Genomic DNA, 19,273 nt, shown 5'->3' with positions numbered 1-19,273 from the left:
GGGAATATGTACAGCTGTACCTGAAAACTCTCTTGTGGTGAAACGATCTGGTTGGTGCAGCCCAGCATCTCTTTGTTGGTTATCTCATAGAGTCATAGAGAAGTACAGCATGGAAACAGACCTTTCAATTCAACTCATCCATGCTGACCAGACATCCTAACCTAATCTAGTCCAATTTGCCAACACTTGGCCCATATCCCTCTAAGTTCTTCCTACTCATATACCCATCCAGATGCCTTTTAAATGTGGAATTGTACCAGCCTCCAACACTTCCTCTGACAGCTCATTCCATACAAGCACCACCCTCTGCGTGAAAAAGTTGCCCTTAGGTCCCTTTTCATTTTTGCCCTTCCCACCTAAACCTATGCCCTCTAATTCTGGACTCCCCTTCTGCAGGGAAAAGATCTTGTCTATTTACCCTCTCCATGCCCCTCGTGATTTTATAAACTTCTATAAGGTCACCCCTCAACCTCCAGCGCTCCAGGGAATACAGCCCCAGCCTATTCAGCCTCTCCCATAGCTCAAATCCTCCAATCCTGGCAACATCCGAGTAAATCTTTCCTGACCCCTTTCAAGTTTCACAACATCCTTCTGATAGGAGGGAGACCAGAATTGCACACAATATTCCAAAAGTGGCCTAACCAATGCCCTGTACAGCCGCAACATGACCTTCCAACTCCTATTCCCGATGTTCTGACCAATAAAGGAAAGCATATCAAATGCCTTCTTCATCATGCTATTTACCTGTGACTCCACTTTCAAGAAACTATGAACCAGGACTCCAATGTCTCTTTGTTCAGGAACACTCCCTAGGGCCTTACTCTGTAAAAACAATTGCTGCAAAAGTTTTGATAACAAGCACAACAGAGTAAAAATATGAGAAACGGGAAAAATTCCCTATATTCCTACCAATCTTGTCATATGATTCATTAAATCTACTTCTATAATGCACTCCTTGTAGGATTTAATATTGACAGATAAATGCAATTGTGCTATACACACCTGAATGCCAGAAAATTGTGATAGAATTGGTGTCATTTTAACCTTGTTGCAACATACCTAATCACAAACTGGCAAGCACTTCTGGTGCCTTGTAAGAATAGAATATTGGACACAAAACTGAAGATACAGAGATTCAATGGCACTGACCTAGTTCTAGTTCCAATTGATTAGGCCCAATTTACACACATTTATTATGATATACATATATTATGTTACAATATATATTAAATAAATTACTTGTAAAGGTCATGTCACCCCAAGTTTTATTAAAATTATAGGTAACTGTACAGTTATTTCAAATGATACAGTAACCATTGGAGACCAGTTTTGAATCTCTTATTAAATTTAACATCTTTTGCAGGTTTCACAATATATTCTATCCATCTCTTAACAACTGTAAAAGAAATGTTTCCGTACACTGAAAAGTAATTTAGTTAGTGGTGGAAAATGATGAAAATATTCCACATTCCTTGGATAAAGTATGTAGTCTGTTTACATCTTGTAAAACATGATGTCAGACTGCTACAGGTGTCCTCAAAGAAGTAAAACATAAAAACTGTTCAGCTATATATGTATAAAAATGTAACAAGATCATAACTTTAATACATTGTCCATTTGAATTTCTTGTACTGTGATGACTGAAAGAGTAAATATAGAAACTTTTGGTGTACATAATCTATAAAAGTCCTGCACATTTACTCATTCTGCCAGTGCAGATTTTCAATTTGCAAAGGACCAGATGGAAAGAGAAACAGCTTAGAAACAAGGGTTTCAAGAATTGTTTTTGAAATCTCGAGCAAACACTTTTCCACATTTTTGATGCATGCATGCACTGTTGATTTAAAATGTTGATTTTTCAAATAGATTTCAATATAACTGAATTTTAAAGAACTATATGTAAGAATATTTTGCTTTGATATATATATGGTTCTTTTAGCAATTTTTAAAAATCATTATACAAATGTTTTGTTTAAAAGTTATTTTTCATGTTCTCAATTTGTTATAATCAAAAGCATTCCATTTAATATTTGCATGTTTACAAATTCTGGGGTTTTAAAACCCCTTTCCTTATTGTACTTCTTGATACTAGCAAATCGAAATGTTGCAGCATACCTTATACATACAAAAAGAAAAGCTCATCTGGAAAAAACTACAGCAATGCTGCAAATCAGCTTCCAGTAAATCAGTGAACTAGCACGATGGGTTCTGCTCTCCTTACTGTAAACTCTTCCAATTGATTGTGTGAACCTCAAAAAAGATTCCATAGCTATTCCAGCATTCTGTATGTCATAAATAAAGAACTGCCTGTCTGGAGTCAGGAAGATCCCTGTTGCTGCTGCAGTAGCACCTGAAGTTTCTCTAGATGTTCTCTACACTGTAAATGGTAGGTAGTCAGAGAGTGGTTTTCTTCAGCAAGCTGCTGGTATTCCTGTGTCAGGTGTGTAGCATTCAGTTGATCCTTTTCATCTTGATCAAGTTCTGCAATCAGCTGTTTTCTGACAAATAACAGAAACATAAATACTGGAAAATAAACATTTTCTAACAATTTATGCAATAGGTTACAATCGTGTGGCTGTTCTCACTATTATACGCTTCACAATAAAATATTATCATCCTAACTTGTACTTTTCATAGACACTGTCAGGTAACATAAATACCCCCATTCAAATTGCTGCAGATTCTCTAAATAAAAAAAATGGGCTGGTATTTGGGCAATGTTGAGACTGATGAAAATTATCAATTTTGCATGTGCCCTTTCTTATAAGCATAATGGTCCAGAAGAAAGTTCCCCAGGACCACTCTCACCCTACAGCATACAAGGTTTTGGGTCAATATGGAAAACCACTGAAATTGAAAGGTATTACATAAAAGTTATCCTTTCTTTAATATGTTACAGAAAGAAAGATTTGCATTTATATAGGACATCACAATATATTTTATATAAACATACAGATTAGGAACAGAAGTAAGCCATTTAACCCTCCAGCCTGTTCCTTTCAAAAAAGATTATGGCTGATCTGATTAAACCTGACAAACATTGACTCACTTACTAGTCAAGAATTATCCACCTCTACTTGAGAAAGAGAATTCCAAAGACATTTGATTCATCTAGAGCAAACATAACACTCCTTATCTGTATCTTAAATGGGAGACCCCTTGTCTTTAACTGCTGTTCTTCAGTTCTAATTCTCCCACAAGGGGAACTGTTTTTCATATCCACTCTGTCAAGTCCCCTTAGGATCTTATATATTTCAGCATGATAATCTCTTATAGTCTCTTAACCTTGAGTGAATACAGGCCCAACCTGTTCAATTTTTGCTCATAAGATAAACCTCCCCATCCCATCGTGAGTTCATGTAAACCTTCTTTGAACTACATTTACATCCTTTCTTAAACAGGACAACTAAAACCATACAGAGTGGTGCAATGTGCTGTGCAATCGGCCAAACATCCCAACGTTCATATTCCATTCCCATGCAATAAATGTCAGCATTCTATTTGCCTTCCTAATTGCTTGCTGTAACTGTTGTAGTTTGAGGAATCCTCGCCATAGTCACCATGATGAAAGGTAAAGCAGGTAGTTTTTCTATCACCATTCTCCTTTTAGACTGGAACCTAAAGGGCTTGACTGATCTAATATGATAGAGAAAATCCATTTGGTAGTCTAATGAGAAGAAGACACTTGTTATTTATTGCATGATATCAATCAAGTATGAGTTATATTGGTATGATGGACGTTGGGCAGATTCTTCTCAGTCCTAAATGACATGGGTTTTGGCGAGAAACATGGGGTAATAGGGTGATATTGGCGAAATTGAGAGCAAAAATGTTCAATACTCTAAGTAAGTACTGTACACAGAAAGATGAGAATCACAGGTGTGAGTGCCAAGAGGCCTGTATGCATCCATTTGCACAGATTAACTTCTCATTATTGCCAAAACTGACTTCATTCATATTTCCATTCTCCCTCCCACCAGATAGAAACTAAATGGTGACACTTTCCAATATGGGAGTCACAGTGGCTGCTGGGTGGCTCCAGTTTGCTGCTTGCTTCTCACATCCTCCATTCTGAACATCGGTCACCAACATTTCAAGACACACTCAATGGACAACATGCAAAAGCATTGGCAGTCCCTGCCCACAGATTGGACCATACTGCATCTCAAAGCTCCTCGCTTACTCTCTTAGTGCTCAGTCACTTTGCACTTGCTTCAACACCTTACCTTGCTTTGCATTTTTGTGCTTTGTCCCCTCAGCCAGAGCTTAAAGACTCACTTCAGTTTTCCCTTGCTGTTTAGGGCACACACAAAACCAGGCAGCCCAGTCACACAACCAGGCAACATGCCTTACAGCTCAGCATTCCTCAGTCAAGGGGGTACATGTCTTGCTATATGGCAGTGTCCCATGTCGATCTGCACCACGTGCCAGCAGTTTATGAGGCAAAAACTCTGTGTGTGCAGCAAGTAGGAAGCTGTATCTCAAAGTCATATGGAGGGAGCCTCATTGAAGTCCATGGAAGGATTCATCAGTTGCGATGGTCTAGCATACCAAGTCCAGGGCAACCTCCAATACTAGTCCAGGTTTCTTGGGTGTCCAGTCAGGATGCTCTCAGTCAGGGGGCCCATGCTTTTGCAGTCTGGAGAGTGAGTCACAATCAGTCCTGTGGCTCCATAGCTCCATAGGGCTGCCTAAGTTGTGAGAGTGTGGCTCATCAAGTTAGTTCCATTGGCCTCCTTTACATCTATGGTGAAATTTAAACTAGTTTGGCAAATGTAGGGGACACAGATTGTCAGTGCAATGGGAACATAGCACAGCTTAGTAAAGAAAACAAGGCAGAGAGAATTCAGCCATGTTGAGTTTTAAGGCAGTGAGACAAGGCTGGATGGCCTCTATTTTAATGCTGCAAATATTGTAAGTAAGACAAATGGATTCAGGGTATGGATTGCAATGTTGTTGCCATCACAGAGACATAGTTGAGGGAGGAGACAGGACTGGCAACTCAACATCCTGGGGTTTAGGGCTGGAAGTATAGAGTAAGTTAGGAGAAAGTGAGGACTGAGATGCTGGAGATCAGAGTCAAGTGTGTGGTACTGGAAAAGCACAACATAAACGTTTCGGGCATAAGGGGTAGCCTCATTCCTGATGAAGGGCTTATGTCCAAAACGTCGATTCTCCTGATCCTCGGATGCTGCCTGACCTGCTGTGCTTTTCCAGCACTACACTCTCGATTGGGATTATGCAGTGCAGGTAGGTGCATCTCTCTCTTTCAGATTTCATGGTGGAAATTCTTCCATAAAATTCAAAACAACTGGGATTTGGCCAAAGAATTTATGATTCAGTCCATTCCTACTAAGGGTAATCGAGGTGAAAGGTCTTTAAACTCCAGAGCTATTTTTCCACACCAAATCTGCATATTACACATATACTAAACGCATTCCTCAGCATTGACTCTTTCAGAGCCCAACACCTTATGCAACACCTGCAAACTAATTTTTTTGAGATTCATGAACCAGAGCACCCAGATCCCTGCAGTATTTTGCAATCTTTCACTATTTACATGATATATGCTGCTTTGCTATATTCCTAGCAAAATAGACAACATTTTCCCATATTTTACTTTTATCTCCCAATTTTTATCCATTCATTTAACTTTACAATCAATAAAATGGTGCTGCTTTTGTTATTTAGGCAAACTGCAAAGTCTTTTTTTAACACAGCTAGGTCCTATGTATAGAGACAAAAAAAACTGCAGATGCTGGAATCCAAGGTCGACAATCTGGATGCTGGAAGAACACAGCAAACCAGGCAGCATCAAGAGGTGGAGAAGTCAACAATTCAGGTGTAACCCTCCTTCACGATTGGTGGGTTGGTGTAAGGGCAGCTGCAGATATAGGGGGTGGAAGGGCAAGGTGATGAGGGAGGAATAGATAAACACAGGTAGAGGGTATGACCTGATTGGTCAACGGGAAAAATGAATCCGATTGAAAGGAAAGGTCGGTGAAAGGATTGGAAGGGAGAGGGAGGATCTCGGACAGGAGTTGGGTGATAGGAAAAGAGGTCATTTTAAATTGGAGAACTCAATGTCGAGTCGTCCATGCTGTAGGCTGCCCAGGCAGAAGATGAGGTGTTGTTCCTCCAATTTGCTTTTTGGTTAGTTGTGGCATTGGGGAAGACCAAGGATGGTCATGTCGGAAAAGGGGGCGGGGGGGAAGGAGAATTAAAATGAGCAGTGATTGGGAGGCCAGGTCAGCCCCTGCGGGTCTATAGCAAATTAATGATTCATCAAGTGATCTGTGTTTGACTAATGGAAGAATGTTGACATTCACATCAGGAAACATTGTGATATTCTTCAAATTATGATTAGGATCTTTTACATCCACTTGAGCAGGCAAACCAAGCCTTGAGTTTCTGTCCCATTTGTAAGACAGTACTTCCAAAAATTTAGCTTTCTCTTAGAATTATGAAGTGTCAGTCTAATTTAAGAGGGCCTGAATCTATAACTTTCTCAAATATGGGTACTTCCCATAAATATCTTTATTTAACTAATTCTTAGCACACTTTAAGTCCAGTCTATCACTCTATTTGTGTTATTAATTAAATATACCTAACTATGACTAAGTCACTACTAAGGAATATGCAGAGTCTATTATAGGTGACATTGTATAATCAGAATAAACTGGTCTGCACTGCAGCAATGCAAGTATTTTGAGGTTCTAAAAGCAAATTCATACAGGGGAAAAGATGATTATTAAATGATGTGGAAAGTTAAGCATCTTTATGTAAACTCCCAAATTAAAAGGGTCAAAGTTAAGTGTTCACATGGTGCATTTATCTTATTGTTACAAAGGACTGAAATGGTCACCAACTCTCTGAGAAGAAAGAATTTTTGTTGCTTGTTTTCCGATTGATGTCCTTGAAAATCCCACTGTTGTACATTGTGGTAAATATTTGTCCTGTTAGATAAGCCTGCAAGTACTGAGTCATGCTGCTCATTCATTTTTCTGTCTGTCTGTCTGTGCAGATAAATGCATTAGCTGTTGCAAGGTTTAGCATCCAACTATTATTTAAAGTGTTCCATTTAGAGTTTTTTGTATATTCAAACATCAAACACTTGCATTAATAAGATTATAGTAGCTCACAGAACATAAGGTAGCATAGCTAACACTTGCAATTTAAAAGTTTCAAACTTTGACAAGTTGCTCGTAAACAAGATTGATATGTCTTCATTTATTCACATTCATGTTTAAACACAGGCTTCTCTGTTAAGACAATTACAACTCACGTAAGTCATAACTGATACCCAAAAAGCTATTTTAATAAAGGATAAGGTGCTTCAAAAGATGGAACGCTGTCCTCCTGCTTCTTGGGCTCAGACTGTAAATCCAGCCTGCATTACTGAGATGGAAATTTACCACCCTACCAGATGTAAAAAGTTAATGGCAAATAGGACTTTGCAGTTTGATATATTTGAGGTTATAGCACAAAGCTATACCCACTTTCACATTTACAATGCCACTCATGCAGAAAAATGTCAGGAGGAGGCTGGAAAAAGAATGGATAGATCCCAAATGACGAAGCAATGATAATTTTCCGAAGTGGAGTTAAAGTCACACCTATGGGACTGCTGGAAGCAATTTCATTTTGCAACCAACTTGTGTTTCTCAGTTGGAAATGCTATTGCTGAGTGTCAAATGTTGCAATGTGTTTCCAATTCTCACTCAACCCTTCCACGTTGATACACAAAAGTATTTGCTCAAAAGTCTTAAAAAAAATCTCCCAAGGAAATAAAAGACGAACATTTAAATTACTGAGCAATCAAAACTGGATGATCCGGATTAAATATGAACAAACCCTGAGGTAGTATTCCAGTTATAATCTACTGGTAACTCAAACCCTCCCCTCCATTTATATGGAAAGAAAATATTACTTAGAAGATAGTCAATTACAAAAGGTTTTCTCTGTATGACAGCTGATACTGAGTAAACTATTGCAGGGGAAGTATTGGATAAGGAATTTGGTCATGACCCAAATAGCTTTTTATAAGAATAAGATAGCTGGAATGACCATTCGACAAGTTCATTAACATGACTTCAACACTAGTACATTAATAAATATTGCTGCTTAATACATTTTTCTCACTTACATGCTTGTCAAAACATTCATTTCAACTGAATTCATTTAAAATCAATGGAGAGTTTTTCTGCAAAAGACTTAATGTTGTGAGTAACAATTATTAATTAACCACAGGATTCTGCAAAACAGCACAGGCAAGATTGTGGCTAGATTAGAAATGTACTCCTTGCACTGTAAATTGCAATTTTGACCCAGAATAAAACAATGCAAGATCATCTCGCCCTAGGGAACTCTGTTTCAAAAACAAAATCAAAAAGTAATATTGGGATGAATCTGATGATGTTTTGGCTCAGTCTGAGTTCATTCAAGTTTTGTGGAGAGCTTTTTGCATGAGGCCGAGCAAATTTTCTCGCTTATCTGTCAAGACGTGCCACATTAATTACCTACCACGCCCCTTCATTTCCAGCTCCACCTTATCATACACTGTTCCCAGAACAAACTGCCACCCAGCAGATATCAAGGAATTACCAGCACGCCTTGTGCATGCGCCATCTTTAAAAGACTGTTGTGCACTTGGACAAGCTGCCCTCTATATAATCCTTGACATTTGCCCTGGATATGGCAGACTGGGGAAGATCAGCACCCCGGTTTGTGGGGAGTGCCTTGGAGGGGATGGTGCACAATTGGGACTTCCTCTTCCCCAGGATCAGCAGTGGAGGCCACAACACCAGACCAAGTCAGCCTGGTCTGAGGTCGCGATCTGGGTTAAAGCAGACTCAGCTATCTGGAGCAATGACTAGCACTAGAGGAAGAAGGTCAATGATTCTGTCCACTCTGTCAGTGTTATGTGCCACCAACTTCTCTCCAAAATCTCACACTCATTCTGTCTCTGCTCCTGAACCCACCTCCCACCAAGGTTCAAGCTTGACCACCCTCACTATTGCCTGAAACATTTTCCCTCACTTGCTGTCACCCACTTTAATCCCTACCACCATTACCTTTATGCTAACCATCCCTTCTTAGAATGCCTCCCCACCTGCACTGGCTCTAACAGTCGTGTCTCGCATTTTCAACTGCCTTAATACCTGCCTCTCTCCTGTTGCAGGAAGAAAACATCCTCCTATAGGGCAGAAAGATGCAGGACAAGTGGAGGGCAGCTCCTCACCCCTTATGTGGTAAGCATCCTGACTCTGACTGCCCTAAATGACTAGTTGACCACTGCCAAGCCCCTGGACTGGGATTAGAAACTGCCCTTGACTTACTGCACTGGGATCTCCTGAACATAGGTCACCTCCTTGACATGACTGAGACCTGTCAACAGCTATGATAAGCTTCCTTCCTTTCTGTCTGCCTTAAACAGCAAGGTAAGTCAGAAGTAATATGAGTCTGGTATCTGTGGCTGAGGAGCAAAGCACATAACAGCAAGGCATGACAAGACAATGCAAGGCAGGGATACTGTAAGTATCGAAGTACTGTGAATGAGCACTATGACAGTGAGTGAAAAGCACAGAAATGCAGCCCGATCCTGTCCTTGTCCTAAAAGCACTTGTTGCTGAATGCACAGTGTCCTTCCTGCAGCCATACAGTGATAAGTTGCTGGTGCAGCCTAAGTTGCATCACTGAAGTGCAGGCCATACCATAAGAAGATTAGAAATACACCATGAGAATTCATAGAAGCTGGCACATATTGGATGCCAATGTCCATTGGTGTGGGATCCATGTGGTTTATACCATACTGTGCACTCCATGATGTTCATGCCTGGTGTTCCAACCTGAAAATCACTCAAAGTAATAAATGAGTTGAATCCGTCAGGTACCTGCTCTGGTTTCCACATTGAGGTTCAACAATACTTAGCTTGCTTAGTTAGTTTGGGAAGATAGGAAACTGAGTATTAATGAGGCAAGTTTAACAAGGTGTTTAACAAGAAATAATGTCCCTTAATTGGTCATTCACTCTGGCTAGAGAGAAAACTGTGCTGCTTGTGAAAAGCATAAAGGTTGGAGCAAGTTAATGTCAATGTTGACATGGGCCTCTCCAGACTTCTCATCAGATTCTGCCACACATCTCGCTACAGTACATATCACTCAGACCCCAATGTTTCAAATATTAAAGACCCATAAAATGTTAGTTTTCACAACTCTCCTTTTTTATGGTTCCTTGGACCATATATCATCTAAAATCAAGAGATCAGATGAATAATCTGCACCCAGTAATAAATATTCTTGTTAATATAATCAATAAATAAATGTGGGAACAGGGTTAGATGATATTCTATTCAACTTTTTGAAGGAAATGGCTTTTGCTTTGTGCATCCACGCAGCAAGACTGCTGAGTTGAATATCTCACTTTCCTCCCTACTTTCAAAATCTACTTGAACCTTGCTTTCAAAACAACCTTCTTTAGTTTTGTCTTCTGTTCAATAAATCGTAGGAGTGTTTACAACACATAAGAATTCCATTCAGACCATTGTGTCTGTACCAGCTTGCTGTATGAGATACTCAGCTAGTCCCATCCCTGTAGCCCTTTACATAATTATAAAATTTCCATTTGAAAGCCTCAACTGAATCTGCCTCTACAGCTACTCAATGTTCACTGTTTTACTTCTCAGCACACCATTCTTCAAGACACAATTCTCTAAATAAAAAGCATCCATGAAATACAGTTTGCAGTTGTGTTGTATATCCACACAACACCTATTTAAATTCACGTGAATGCAATGATTTATTTTCTTTGTGATGAAGCCAATAATTGGAACAATTATATTTAACGGAATAAAGTATTCCTTTATCTCTTCAATCGCTTAGCTGCAAAACTGTAAGAAATTTTGCATAGATAATTCCCAGCAACAATACCTATGGAGGCTCTACAGTTCAGCTAAGATGAAAATCTAATTCGTTTACCGGATGGTATCAATGTCAGGCTGAGTCAGTTCTGATTCTGTGGGAATTATTATCTTTTCTGCCACACAAAGATGTTAACCATTAAAGAGGAACCATATTCTATTGGGAAGTACTTGTGATACAAAGCACTTCCCCCTCGTACACTTGCATAATTTTATTAAGAAGTTCAAACATTAGGAGAATTTAAACTTTTTAATGTTGTTTGGCAGTCTAAAAATATTGATGATTATCATCTGGCCCAAACAAAGCTTGTCTTCAAAGGCACTTATCTAGGTGTTATCAGTACATGGACACAGAGTAAGGTAATCTCTTAAAAGCCCTACATTTAAAGCATTATGGGATAGATTTTTTTGAACTCAGCCCCCAGAAGTGAACAGACAATGCTAAGAAGAGGTGAGCTCGAGTAATTGATATGTCACTGTGGTATTCTGCCATTTCACTGTGTTGGCTGTCAGTTCTAAGATGTTTTTCCAGATTTATTTTAAATGCAGGAAATTGGTCAGGCTCCTTCAGTTGGAACAATTCTCTTCATCTGCTGTTCAATTGTGTACACTGCAGGCAACTATTTCCACTTCAAAGTCATAAACGGGAGACTTGTGAGTCAGTATCTGCTTTACGTTTTATAAACTTCTAGGTATCCCATTCAATAACAGAATAGATCAGCTGAAAATCAGACATGTAGGGAACCTCATGAGAGTTTTGTTTTGAGACAGAACTTTAGTTAGTGAGTTTTATTTTGCATTTGTCCTATCCCAGATCTGGCGGAATTGATGTTTGTATTAGCAGTATAAAAAGTTGCATTGGGCAAAGAGTTGAATTGTCTCTATGTTGTATTATTCCATGATTTCATTCCCAAATAATGACAGACGCACACATTCATTCTAAGTTTTTAAAATATAAACAAAATTAGATGAACTTAGAAGAATTTTGATTTTTGTACAACTGTCTGGTTTCAAAACGTACCCTGATGAGGAGACTTCCTCTTTATTAAAATTATATATTTTTACAATGTTTGTTTCAGTTCAGCTCTGGGAAACAGTCAGTCTCTGTATCACAATCCCCTTTTTCACAATATACTATCTGTCTCAGCTAATGTTTGAAGCAGCCCATCAAGCACAAGTTCAATTACAAATCAGGAAATGGTCTCGGGATCATGGACTGGGGAGTGTCCAGATTAGTTTTGGAATCATATGTGCTGCTTCCACTGTCTCAAACTCTCTGATCTGCTCATTTAACAGTCTTCAAACTTAATGACATTTTGTCCTGATATATCATATTTCAAGTCAAGAGGTTCTACTTCACAAGTATCATCAGGTTAATTTATAGTTTTCCATCACATATATTAAATGTATAAGATCTTCATGTTTATATAAAGGATTAGTTTAACAAGTATAAGGAGTGGCTAAGGAATGATCACAGCGTCACAGAGTTAAAGATGCACATCTCAAAAACTGTAACAAAAAATGCACAATCTATCTTTCTCCCATTATCTGCAGCTGCACTGAACTCCAAAATCTAAATCTCGAAAATTCAAAGGTAGCATCACTGAAACACTAACAATTATGAAAAAAAGAATGTTACCCTCACAATTACAAAATTGTTGGAATTGACAAAGTACCTCAATATTTTTAAGGTCTGAACCCATCCTCCCTGCCACTGAAATTCAGTTTAGACTAGGGAAGCATTTGTTCCATAAAGAGTTTATTTAACAATGATTAGAAGCATTTCAAAGTATACGCCATGAAATATGATGATGACACACCCACTTTCAGGTATAAAATAGAAATCCAAGCCCTCTGTTATGGTCAGAATGAAGCACACATATTTACAGGCTGGAAATATCAGAGAGTCACAGAGATGTGCAGCACGGAAACGGTCCAACCCGTCCATGCCGAACAGATATCCCAAATTAATCTGGTCCCATTTGCCAGCACCCGGCCCATATCCCTCCAAACCCTGCATATTCATATACCCATCCAGATGCTTTTAAAATGTCGCAATTGTACCAGCCTCCACCACTTCCTCTGGCAGCTCATTCCATACACGTACCACCCTCTACGTGAAAAAGTTGCCCCTTAGGTCTCTTTTATATCTTTCCCCTCTCACCTTAAACCTATGCCCTCGAGTTCTGGACTCCCCCACCCCAGGGAAAAGACTTTGTCTACTTAGCCTATCCATGCCCCTCATGATTTTATAAACTTCTATAAGGTCACCCTACAGCCTCCGATGCTTTGGGGAAAACAGCCTATTCATCCTTTCCTGATAGCTCAAATCCTCCAACCCTGGCAAATCTTTTCTGAACCCTTTCAAGTTTCACAACATCCTTCAGGTATGAAGGAGACTAGAATTGCACACAATATTCCAACAGTGGCCTAACCAATGTCCTGTACAGCTGCAACATGACTTCTCAACTCCTGTACTCAATAACCTAACTAATAAAGGAAAGCATATCAAATGCCTTCTTCACTATTCTACTTTCAAGGAGCTATGAACCTGCACTCCAAGGTTTCTTTGTTCAGCAACATTCCCTAGGGCCTGACCATTAAGTATATAAGCCCTGCTAAGATTTGCTTTCCCAAAATGCAGCACCTTGTATTTATCTAAATCCTGTATGCCATTTTTGCAATTGGTGGGGCTTATTTCAGATTGACATCATTGTACAAATTTGGTTCCTTCCATGCTGCAGATCACCACTAACAAGGTAAATATGGGAAAAATAATTCCTAATCATTACGTTCCTGATGAAGGGCTTATGCCCGAAACATCGACATCCTGCTCCTCGGATGCTGCCTGACCTGATGTGCTTTTCTAGCGCCACACTTTTCCATTTGGAAACAATAATTGCTGAATACTGAGCCAGGAGGAGTAGGTAACATCATCCCAATCCCTCTAAAACTATTGGACGTGACCTAGTTTTGGTGACAATGATAAGTGTATTGTTGGAGGTTTCATCACATGACATTCCCCACACACTCCAGCTACTTCTATTTCCTATTTCTCCTATTTCTTATGGTCTTATCCACTTCACCCTCCTCTCCATCCTACCACCATCACCCCCCACTTTCATTTATATACTGCATTCCCAGCTACCTTTCCCCAGCCCCAACCCCCTCCCATTTATCTCTCAGGCCCCTTGGGCCACTCCCTCATTCCTGATGAAGAGCTTTTGCTCGCAATGTTGACTCACCTGCTTCTCGGATGCTGCCTGACGAGCTGTGTTTTTCCAATACCACACTTTTCTACTCTGATCTCCAACATCTGCAGTCCTTACTTTCTACTCCAGATGGATAACAAGTGACATTTCCAACATTCATTGACTATGATCAGGTAGAAAACTGTCTGCTTGAGGACAGAGACCTCTGCCACCTTTGGAACTGTATTCCACTATCAAGAGTGTATTCAACAAATGAGGAAATAATATTTGAAAAAAAAAATCTGTCAGTAATAGAAAGAACTTCAATACCTCATTATCCTTCTGTTCATCATGAACACAAGGGTAAAATCAGGAACTGTTACTCTGTTTCCTATTCATCGTTTCTTGGCACTCTCAAATGTTTCTTCTATGTATTTCCCTTCCTTGTCTAATCTATAATTTCATTCCATCTAACTTTGATATCACTAAACCAGCAGCTTGTACACTTAGCATATCTCCTCCTCAATTTGTTTCAACTTTGGTACTGCATCTTTTCAGTCCTTCAATATGAGGTTTTCACCAGAAAGCCACAGAACGTCCCTAGTGACTCAGCTGGTTAAGATGGCAAATAGAAACTTCTTTTATACAACGCCTTTCACCACATCAGACCTTTCCAACATGCTTCACAGGCAGTTAATGTGTGGTTACTGTTACATTGGTAAATGTTACAGACAATTAGCAAATAGCAAGATCCTACAATAAAATTACGTGAATAAAACATTAATTTGTTTCAGTGCTGTTACTTAAAAGGGAAATATTGGCACAGATACCTGGACAGCTTTGTTTCCAATAGTGCCATGGGATCTTTAAGTCAACTAAATATTTCTCCTAAAAGACAGCACATCTGACACTGCAGCATTTCATTAGCACTGCAATGAAGTCTAAATCTAGAATCTATGCTAAAGGAAGTTGGACTCAAACAGACAATCTTCTGAGTCAGAAGTAGCAGTATCAGCGTTAAGCAGACAGAGATCAAAAATAAGTCAGACTCATCTCCTTGTCTGCGTTGAATTACTTGAGGACCATTAGGAATACCTTGAGATGGAATACATAATGAGCAATAGTTCTCACTCTTAAATAATAAGTTTTTTCTTCACTGGAAGTGTCTGTGCCATTATATTGGGTGAAGGTAGGATAAGGCTCAGCTTTGATATCCCCATAGGAATATAACTCCCCCATACCCACTGTTTAGAATGAACTAACATTGCTGCATCACAGTGCCAAGAACCTGGGTTCACTTCCACCCTTGGATGACTGTCTGTGTGGTGTTTACACATTCTCCCTGTGCCTGCGTAGGTTTTCTCCGGGTGCTGTGGTTTTCTCCCACAGTCCAAAGGCATGCAGTTTAGGAGGCTTGGCCATGGTAAACTGGCCATAGGATGTGCAGCCTAGGTGGATTAGTCATGCAAAATGCAGGGTTATAGGGAAGTGGTTGGGCTGGGTGTAGAATTGATGGGCAGGATGGTCTGCTTCCATACTGTAGGGGTTCTACGATTCTATGATTTGGGGAAGTAATTGCTGGGTGTCAGGGCCTGCTGGTGACATCCTTCCACAAGGAGTCAATATTGTCAGCTAAGGACAAAAGAAGAGAGACACTGGAGGGAAATGTGGGATTAAAATGGAGAGGAACAAGAACAAATAAGAAGAGCTGTTCATGGTGAATTCGTTATATTATGTGGACCAACAGAGACTATTGGTTTAGCTGTGGAGTCTATGAACTATGCAAGTCACTTATGAACATAACATATATAATTCACAACTACACGAAGTTACAACCTTCTACTTTTGAATATAAATACATTATTTTGTGTAGTCACTTGCTTTCTGATATTCTGAGAGTACATATGTAGTAAGCTGGGGAAATTAAAATTGGGGTTAAAAAATGATGCTGGAAAAACACAGCAGGCCAGGCAGCATCCGAGGAGCAGGAGAATCGACGTATCGGGCATAAGCCCTTCTTCAGATTCCTGAAGAAGGGCTTATGCCCGAAACATCGACTCTCCTGCTCCTCGGATGCTGCCTGGCCTGCTGTGTTTTTCCAGCATCCCATTTTTCAACTCAGGTCTCCAGCATCTGCAGTCCTCACTTTCTCCAAATTAAAACTGGGAACAACAAACTGGCAGAAGAAATCAACACATACTTTGGTTCTGTCTTTACAAAAGAGGGCACAAATAACCTCCCAGAAATGTAAGGGAGCTAAGTCGAACAAAAAGGTGGAATTGAAGGAAATCAATACACGGTACTAGTTTAAAAAAATTGGTGTTGTTGAAATTAATGTGGTTAAAGGCTGACAAGTCATCATAGTCATTCAGGTTTACAGCACAGAAACAGACCCTTCGGTCCAACCAGTCCATGCCGAACATAATCCCAAACTAAACTATCCCAGTTGCCTGCTCCTGGCCCATATCCCTCCAAACCTTTCCTACTCTTGTATCTATCCAAATATCTTTTAAACATTGTAAATGTATCCGCATCTACCACTTTCTTGGGAAGTTCATTCCACATGTGAACCACCCTTTGGGTAAAAATTTGCCTCTTATGTCTTTTTTAAATTTCCCTCCTCTTACCTTAAAAATGTGCCCCCTAGTCTTGAAATCCCCCATCCTAGGAAAAAGATAACTACCACCAACTCTATTTATACCTCTCATTATTTTATAAACTTCTATCAGATCGCCTCTCAACCTTCTTTATAACTCAAACCTCCCACACCCGGAAACATCCTGGTAAATCTCTTCTCAACCCATAATCTACATATCAGAGAATGAAAGGAAGTGACCCTGGAAACATTGAATGCATTGGTGGTCATTATCCAAAATTCTGTAGAATCAGTAGCAGTTCCTAGAAATGGGAAGGTGGGATATGCAACTCGACTATCTAAAAAGGAAGTGAGGGAGAGAAACAACAAACAATTACAGCCTAACTTCAGCAGTGGAGAAAATGCTGGAGTCTGTTAGAAAAGACATGACAACAGAACATTTGGAAAGCATTAAGGGGATTAAACAAAGCCAGCATGGGCTTATGAAAAGCAAGTCATGCTTAACAAATTGACTGGATTTTATTTTAGGATGTGACTAGTAGAACAGATAAGGGGATATGGTGTATTTGGATTATCAAAGGGCTTTTAGGAGGTTAAAGGGCAAAGTTAAAGCTCATGGGCTAGGAAGTAATATATTAGCATGATCAAGAAATGATTTAGATGTTGAAAACAGAAAGTGGGAATAAATGTTTTTTTCAAGTGACGAGTGACGTACCGCAAGGTCAGTACTTGGGTGTCAGCTATTTCCAAATATATTTACAATATATGAGGAAACCAAATGCAAATTTCCATGTTTACATGACACAAATCCTTGCAGAATCGTGAGTTGTAAAGAGAATGCAATTATGCTTCAAGATGATTTTGACATGTTGAATCAATCGGCAAATAAATGCCATTCAGCGTGCTGAATGTGAAGTTTTACACTTTGGTGCGAAAAACAGAAAGGGAGTGTATTATTTAAATGGTGAAATATTGCGAAGTTTGGAAGAGAATCTGATTGTTCTTGTGCACAAGTTAATAAAAGGAAACAGGCAATTGCAGCAAATAATTAGGAAGGCAAATGGTATATTGGCTTTCTTTGCAAGACAACTTGAGTTCAGAAATAGGAATGTCTTATTGCAGTTAGGATCAGGGTGCGATCACATCTGGAATACTGCACGCAGTTTTGGTCTCCTTACTGAACAAAGGATGAAGAGGTTCACCAGGCTGATCACCAGGGAGGGCAGGACAGTTCTAAAGGAGACATTGGTTTGAATGGGTCTATATTCACTAGAGTTTAAAAGGATGAGAGGGGTTTCAATTTAGACATATTCTCTCACAGGGCTACACACACTAGATCCAGGGAGGATGTTTTCACTAGCTGGGTAGTCTAGGAGCCAGTCTCAGAATATGAGGTAGATCACTTGGGACTGAGATGAAGAAAACCTTCTTCACTCAGAGGGTAGTGAACCTGTGGAATTGTCTTCCACACTAAGTTGTGGAGAACAAGTCAGCAAATATATTCAAGAAAGAGACAGATAAATTCCTAGATTTAAAAGGTATCAAGGAGTATAGGGAGAGAGCGGAACTATGGCATTGAAATGGAGGATCAGACATGATCCTTCTGAATGGCAGAGTAGACTTGAAGGGCACAATGGCTTACTCCTACTAGATTTGATGTTTCTAGGTTTTACATACTTTGCGATTGGTCAGCAGGTGGCACTCATGCACAATCTAGTCACGATGTAATTATTTGTTGTTGCAAACATGCCTGGCTGTATTAACAGCAGTCTCAATCTAACTACCTCAATTTGATTTTAGAAACAGAAATGGTTGGTAAACAAGGCATTCAAATGAATCCTACATGAACTGTATAAAATTAATTCCCCATGATCTTGAAATACTATTAAAACTCGAGGATTGTGTAACTGTCTCCAAACGGGACAAATGTTGGGTGATAGTGTAAAATGGGTAATATCTGCGATATGAGGTAATGTTTATGAAAGAGTTAGTGATCTTGTTATATTGAGCTCCACCCATTTTGTTGATGTCATACACAGTCTGTGGGTGGATACAGAGACTTCTACACTAAACTTCATAAGGAGTAAAATTTTGTACAGATCTAGAGAGCCTAAGCAATTAAGTCTGATAAGTTCCATGGTTATACTTATTGTTATCATGCAATAAACCATCTTGTTAACTAAGAACATGCCTCTGCTGTAAAGAATCTCTAGTGGTATATCCTCTACCATTAAGCACTACCAAGGTTCTACAGACACCACAGATAGAAGAGGATTAATGGCAGTCTGTGAAGTCAAGCTACTCTCAAATATATTGTGGCAGAAGTGGCAGATACCATGAGATGTCGCCATCAGGGTAATACCACAATCCCAATCAGCTGTTAGTTTACATTTGTACTGATTTTCATTGCTGAAGATTCACTAGTATTTCAAGTACTAAGCTGTTTTAAAACATTTTCAAGTCAAGATACCGCTTTAAGCCTTTCCTCTGAATTTCCATAAATTGAATTGTTCAGAGGTAATGTTCAGAGGTCATTTGCTGAGAACCTCGCTGAAAATATCAAAAAT

General features: G+C 39.4%; 1 protein-coding gene across 12 annotated transcripts in view; it reads right to left on the bottom strand.

The window, feature by feature from the left end:
• Positions 1-1,248: 1,248 nt before the first annotated feature.
• map3k7cl (map3k7 C-terminal like) overlaps positions 1,249-19,273 on the bottom strand; it is a 79,192-nt gene continuing 61,167 nt past the window's right edge. For all 12 annotated transcript variants that reach the window (XM_072584955.1, XM_072584959.1, XM_072584957.1 and 9 more), the window contains one exon: positions 1,249-2,498. In XM_072584955.1, coding sequence (XP_072441056.1) covers positions 2,318-2,498 — 181 coding nt within the window. In that variant the 3' untranslated portion in view covers positions 1,249-2,317. The remainder of the gene's footprint in view (positions 2,499-19,273) is intronic.

The sequence above is a fragment of the Chiloscyllium punctatum genome, chromosome 15 (assembly GCF_047496795.1).
Source record: "Chiloscyllium punctatum isolate Juve2018m chromosome 15, sChiPun1.3, whole genome shotgun sequence".
Lineage (NCBI taxonomy): Eukaryota > Metazoa > Chordata > Chondrichthyes > Orectolobiformes > Hemiscylliidae > Chiloscyllium > Chiloscyllium punctatum.
This window is presented reverse-complemented; position numbering and strand designations above follow the sequence as displayed.